Source organism: Abrus precatorius, unplaced genomic scaffold, assembly GCF_003935025.1.
Source record: "Abrus precatorius isolate BTA unplaced genomic scaffold, Abrus_2018 Scaffold9, whole genome shotgun sequence".
Taxonomy (NCBI): domain Eukaryota; kingdom Viridiplantae; phylum Streptophyta; class Magnoliopsida; order Fabales; family Fabaceae; genus Abrus; species Abrus precatorius.
This window is the reverse complement of record NW_020874439.1, coordinates 1-7116: the sequence shown is the minus strand read 5'-3', so window position 1 is coordinate 7116 and position 7116 is coordinate 1. Positions and strand designations below refer to the sequence as shown.

The 7116-nt window shown below is 28.9% G+C and overlaps 1 protein-coding gene across 1 annotated transcript; it reads left to right on the top strand.

Moving 5' to 3' along the window:
* Positions 1 to 249: 249 nt before the first annotated feature.
* LOC113851643 (protein trichome birefringence-like 38) lies at positions 250 to 3077 on the top strand. The gene is made up of 5 exons (XM_027482188.1): positions 250 to 569; positions 1568 to 1739; positions 1821 to 1996; positions 2087 to 2245; positions 2780 to 3077. The coding sequence occupies exons 1-5, from the start codon at positions 250 to 252 to the stop codon at positions 3075 to 3077; spliced, it is 1125 nt and encodes a 374-aa protein (XP_027337989.1).
* Positions 3078 to 7116: the final 4039 nt, after the last annotated feature.

Sequence of the window (7116 nt, the reverse complement as noted above, 5' to 3'; positions counted from 1 at the left end):
TTATTTTAAGCTTTTACTGTGTGTGTATAATCACATGATGCAAGTTTACTCTTCTCATTCGCATATTAAATAACATATTTTTTTTTTTCTAAATAAATTTCATATTTCAAGAGAGAGAGCAATTTTGGTTTATTGATTATACATTGATGACACTGCCTTTGTTCAATTTATCTTGAAAATATATATCTGCAGCTCAGGCACAGAGCTTCACAGAATTGAGCCTTTGCACACACAGAGAGAGAGAGAGAGATGGGTGTTGGAAAGAGGATACATGGTTGGATCAAAGTGGGCATTTTTGGGGTGATTTGGCTGTGTCCATGGCTGTGTTTGGCTAATGTTGGAGGAGATGTTCAATCAAATTCGAAGTCCAACACGAAGTGGGAAAGATCAGCACAAGAATTGAGTTGCAATGTGTATGAAGGAAGATGGGTGTGGGATGAATCCTATCCTCTCTATGATTCTTCAACCTGCCCTCACATTCGTAAAGAGTTTGATTGCTTGAAATATGGTCGTCCTGATCGCCAATACCTCAAATACAGATGGCAACCCCACCAATGCCTTTTACCAAGGTTCATATTAACTTCATTTCTTCTCTTCACTTTCTCTTTATTTTCAGTCTATAATTTCTTTGTGCACACATTTGATATCACATCGATATTCATGAAAAACCAGTTCACTCCATATGAAGAGACTACTTTACTATATTTCATAAATAATTTTCACTGTTTCAAGTACAGGTAATCTTGTCATTTTGTGCATTTAAGGGTAGAACTTTATTATTTAAACATTACAAATTTGACATATGTAATATTACATAGAATTATTTTGTTTATTTATTATTTTTATATGTACAATCATTTTGAAAAACAATTTTTGATTGTCTCATTTTAGTGCTGAAAATACATTTTGCATTGCTTTTAAGATGTGACACAGCTTTCTGTACTACCCTTTTATTGTCAACGGCTTTTATTATTTGTTAATGTTTTTTTTTATAATTACACACAGCAAGGTGGATAATCTGGATCGAGGCATTTATTTTGATTAAAAGATTTAAACCCATTTATTTTAGTGAAGGACAACATGAAAACAGAGGTGTTGCATTTTTTTATTGTCAAATAATATTAACGTCTCAAATGTGATTTGATCTGGTTTAACAACTCTTCAGGATGAACCTTTTTTCTTCGGAAAGATTTCAAATTTTTATAGTTTGGCACATTTTGCTGTTTATTAGTCAAATTAGACATAAACATGAGTCTTTCTGTCTTTTAGTGAATAAATATGTATTTATTAACTGAAACTAAATAATCACAGTGAAGGGACTTGAAGAAATATTTGAGACAGAGATGTTTCCATCCATTCATTTCACATAGGTTGGTGGTATTTGGGAAAATTCCTATGTCAGATGATTGTGCATGATAAAGTAGTGAGAAAACAACAAACCCATCTCATTTAATTTCTCTAAAATTTAAAAAAATAAATCATTTTAAATTTAAAAAAATTTTAGTTTTATACTAATTTATTTTAGCACTCTTATAACAATTATAATAATAAAAAATATCCTTTGCAGATTTGATGGGAAAATTTTCTTGACACTATTTAAGGGGAAGCAGATCATGTTTATTGGAGATTCAGTCAGTCTCAACCAATGGCAGTCACTTGTATGCTTGCTTCATTCTTCTGTACCTCAAAGTCAAATATTAGAGCAAACCAATATGTCCATGTCTAACTACACATTCCAAGTCAGTGAGCTATTTCATTACAAAGTCTCTTAGATTATCTATTCTCACAAAAAATTTCATGTAATTAAAATGGTTTTGCAGGACTATGGAGTTTCAGTGATTATCTTTCATTCTTCATATTTGGTTGACATTGAAGAGGAAAAGATTGGTCGGGTCCTGAAGCTTGATTCTCTTAAGAGTGGAAGTATATGGAAAGAAATGGACATTTTGGTTTTCAACACTTGGCTCTGGTGGTACCGCAGAGGACCCAAGCAACCGTAGGATTTCCTCAAAACCATGTAATGTAATTGAAAATTGTGATTGTGACAATTAATGCTAACAAGTAAATAGGCCATTCTGTGGTGCAGATGGGATTATGTTCAAACAGATGACAAGATACTGAAAGACATGGATCGTATGGAAGCATTTAAACTTGGTCTATCAACATGGGCTAATTGGGTAAATGAAGAGGTAGATCCTACCAAAACCAAAGTTCTTTTTCAAGGAATTTCTCCTTCCCATTACAAGTAAGTTCTAAACATTCTTTTGTCATTTAATCAATTCAAACCTCAAAATAGTTAGGCCATAAAGTGTTCAAAAATAATATTTTTTAAAAATTTTAAAAATAATGTTCATAACACGCATTTTAATCTCCTTTGTTTATTACCATCTTTATTATTAGATAAAATTTATGTGTGTTTTATTAATAACTTTAGTCTTAATGAGTTCAAGTTCCTATTTAGTTAGCCTTGTACGAATTATATATATATATATATATATAATTAAAAAAAAACTTAAGAAGTTGAGGAATTATTGAATAATTAAACTAACAACATAATTCTTGAATTATTTTAAAAAATTAATTAGGTCGTCAATACATAATGAAATTTTAATAAAACCGTAATGAAGAAACTCAATTAGAAATAATTTAAAATTTTAAGGATATCCGTTCAAACTTTCAAAGTATAAATTTTTTTAATTTTAGGAACTTAATTATAAAATTATTTAATAAAAATAATATTAAAAGATGTGGTGTTGTCATTTTTGCTTTGCATAATTAGTGGCACTGAGTGGAATGAACCAGAAGTGAGAAATTGTTCAAAGGAGACACAGCCAATAAGTGGATCCACTTACCCAAGTGGGTTGCCACCGTCATTGTATGTAGTGGAAGATGTGTTGAAGATCATAACAAAGCCTATTCATCTACTCAACATTACAACTCTCTCACAGTTGAGAAAAGATGCACATCCTAGTTCTTACAACGGATTCAAAGGCATGGACTGTACACATTGGTGTGTTGCAGGGTTGCCAGATACATGGAACCAACTCTTGTACGCAGCACTCACAAGTTGGGAATAAAGCTTTATATGGTTCATCTTAGACAGATAGTAGATCACAAAACAATTGAAAATTCTCATTAAAATTATGTTATGTTTTTATTGTAATTTCTTCATTTTCTCAATTTTAATGACACCCCCGCTATTATTTTTATTAGAAAAATAAATTATAAAATATTTTAAGGTGGATAATGTCTCTGACTCCAAGTATTTGAAGTTCATTGGATACTATACATCTCCTCGAGCTCATTCATTTCTTAGACAAAAGGTGCATGGACTTGGTTTTAATCTCTAGCTTCTATTTTAGTTTGTGTTATGTTATAATTTTTTTTTTTTTGTTTATTATTTTTACTTCAAAGTAAAATTCTGTTTCCATCTTATGTTTTCATAGTATCCTTTTACTCAAAAAAAAAAAAAAGAATTTTTTATCCTTATCATAATAGAGGTCAATAACACAATAATAAAAAAATTAAATATAACAAAAATAAATTTTTCAAACTTGCAAGAACCTTGAAGAGTATTTTAACAAAGAAAATGTTCACCAATATTTTTTTATGTAAAAAATCTCTTTAATGTAATAAGTAAAAATTACATATTCTCTAAACTAAAGAAATTATTTTACTGTGATCAAATAAGATTACATGAGAATATTAATCAAGTACATAAAATAGTATTAATAATCTCCTAAATAATAAAACAACAGAATCAAAAAGATGAAAATTACACATACGCAAAAAAGAGAAAATGTGCAAATAGAGATGGAGTTGAATGTAACTACTGTTTACTTATTTTATTCAATTTCTCATCTTTTTCCTATGCAAAATTTCTTTATTCTTCTTCATTCTTTCATAAAATTTTGTGTTCCATGGTTGCTCTAAGGTCCAAACATTTATTTAATTTTATTCTATAAATTTAACATTCAAAAATTCAAACAAAAATATTGATAAATTTTTAAATATTATATCCTTCAATTTTATGATTTTTCTTTTAAATTAACAAACTTATAAAAAAACTTGAATACACACGATAGTATACCACATCTATGGTAACTTTTAATACAAATTTCAAGCATATCATTGGTTCAATATAAAATTTATAAATACAAAGAATCATATTTTATTTTAGACTTGCTTATATTTTTTTTTATTCCTATAAATATTAGACATTTTGTGATAAATATTTATAAAACTTTTTGTTAAGATTTAACTTTGAACAAGTTAAAAAGTTAAAGATTTAATTTTTATCGTTAATTCTCTACTATTAAGTGTTGAGTTAGATAATAAAGAGTTAATTTTATGACATGTTATGTCATTTATTTTTTTAAATATTTTATTATTTAATATTAATATTTAAAAATTAGTCCCTAAATACATTTTAAATATTTATAAAAAAAAGTTCCAAAATTCTCTTCCCCCTTTTTGACGCCTCACTCCTGAGCTCCCTTCTCCTTTTTCACTCTCTAAAAGCTACAAAATTTATGAAAAAAAAAAGATGACAAAACAAATCTAAAACACTCATAGTTTCAAGATTCAACAAATGATATAAGCAAATAAAAAATCAACATTAAATGTTTTAGTACAATAACAAAACACAACCCAACATTCAAAATCTCACAAAATTTCTAAAAAATAGAAATGAACTTGAAACTCAAACATGCAAACTTAAAAATTGATATTCAGAGAGAGAGAAGAGATAAAGAATGGCGGCTGGTAGGGGGAAGGGGAGTGATGGTGGGGTGGGGTGGGAAAAGGGGCTGTTTATATAAGCAACAAAACTAAGCACGGTAGAGTTTAAAACCAGAAGACAAATTTCAAAAACTTAAAAGCCCCTAAAATCGGTGCATCACCACTCAAAAACTTTTAGATTAACTTACACATCTAAACTTCCATCAATAATAAACAGAAAAAAAAATTAGCATAATATATTAGATTCAGCATCAAACGAGGCCTTAAAACTAACAACGAATTCTGGATGGTTGTGAGTGTTCGTGTTCATATTCATTTTCTACACCACATATATAGTATCTTGGGCATTGAATGTTATCCATCCCATTATCATATTCACAACTACTGGAATGAAACTGATTAGTGTTTTATTACACGACAAGGATCAAGTGTTAGAACACCATTTTCATCAACATCACATTAACGTGCACTGTACATACGGCAAAATTGAATCATTTTCAAAGCATTCCAACAAAATAATCTAGAATATACCCAATAGTAACATAATAGTAGGAAACAGAGATATTATGATAAAAATCAATATGAAAAAAACTTGTATAATATGTGACAAACTAACTAAAAAACAATGACAATAATTATAATTAAAAAATAATAAGAATAAGAAGATAAGTTGTCCATAACTCCAGCCAAAAACTAAAAGGCATGCAACAAAATTGATATCACAAAAATATAAAAATTATATCACAACAATTTCTAACAAAATTGAATGGGTGGTGGGAGTGAAGGTGTAGTCGTAGAGAAGAGAAAAAGGGAGGAAGTATGGGTGTGGGGAAGGGGTGTGGTGGGGGAAAGAGAGGGGGAAGGGATAGGGGTGTGAAGAAGGGGAAGAGGAGGGAGAGGGGGAGTTTAGGGTGGGCCAATAGAGAAAGGAATGGGGTCGAAGAAAAAAAAAAGAACTTTTATGCAATTTATTAAAAATATATTTAAGGATTTATTTATAAATATTATTCTTAAATGATAAAATATTATAAAATTAAATGGCGTGGCATGTTACTCAAGAGTGTTGAATTATCTCTCTATTAATCTCAGTATTTAATAAAAAAGAATTGACAATAAAGATTAAATCTAATTTTTTAGCATTTTAAAGACTAAACACTAACAACAAATTTTATAAAGACTCATCATAAAATATGTTATATTTATAAAGAATAAAAATATAATTAAGCTTTTATTTTATTTATTAAATAAGATTAAATTTTATATTAAAAAATGAATTACTACTTTACATTATATAAATATAATGTAAGTTAAACTTCTAATATTAAAAAAATAATTTAATCTAAAAATAACAATATCATATTATATAAGAATAAATTTACAAAATTTCTCATTTTTAAAAATTAAAATGTATATAAAATAGAGATTCATTAGCTTCAACTTGACAACTGACAAGATCTAGAAATTGAATTAGATGCTTAAAAGACTACTTGAAAAGTCAATGTTGTTTTCCTTTTTATCATCAAACCATGTAATCAATGTTTTAAAGCAAAGAACATATTTCAAAATCACATTACTCAAATAGGTAGATAATCAAGTTGCAAGAGGCAACACTTGTTTTGGAAGTAAACATTCACTTTAATCTTTAAAATATTCAATGTCATTCAAATCAATCTTACATTTTAAATTATAGTCTATAAAATTAACAATAAGCAATTATATTAGTTTTTAACGTCAAGAGATATTAAAATTAAGTAACAAAGTAATAATTTGTCATATTAAATAACATGTAGCAATTTATTTTGGATACAAAACATCATTTTTAGGATCTTTAAAAAATAGTTCATTTTTATATCTAAATTTTAAAATTTTTGGGCAATAAAGCTTATTCTTTATCTTCTACTTCATCTTCTTCCACGATATCTTCTCTTCCTCTACAATGACATTTACATTACAAAGCTCACTCGTCTTAGGCTTTTCCACTCAACCCATCAAATCCATGCCTCAAGCCTGGAGGTTTTAGTGAAGGTCTGAAATGGATTGGATGAGGAAAAAGCCACAGGGAGAAATTTGTTATTGGCAGCATTAAGGCACTTGTGGTCATGAAGACGTAGGTATTTGTAGAACTATGTGATGGCAATCCAATGATGTTGAAGGGGTCAAAGGGGATGGTGGGACATGAGGGAGTGTGGAATGTAGAGAGGGTTGGAAAAAATGTTAGATTTGAAGGTGGTTTTGGTGGTGGGAAGAGAGAGGAAGTTAAGGGATGAGGATTGAGTTGGTAAGAACTTGAGCTTATTAGGTTTTTCCACCTGAACTACCAAATTCAAGCCTCGAGCCTGGAGGTTTCAAAGAAGGTTCAAAACGGATTGGATGAGG

What these genes read in the sequence shown, in the direction of transcription:
- LOC113851643 (XM_027482188.1), top strand. Translation starts at nt 250, where the DNA reads ATGGGTGTTGGAAAGAGGATACATGGTTGGATCAAAGTGGGCATTTTT. An exon ending in TGTCTAACTACACATTCCAA is followed by an intron (nt 1,740 to 1,820) that starts GTCAGTGAGCTA and finishes ATGGTTTTGCAG; the next exon opens with GACTATGGAGTTTCAGTGAT. An exon ending in CGCAGAGGACCCAAGCAACC is followed by an intron (nt 1,997 to 2,086) that starts GTAGGATTTCCT and finishes TCTGTGGTGCAG; the next exon opens with ATGGGATTATGTTCAAACAG.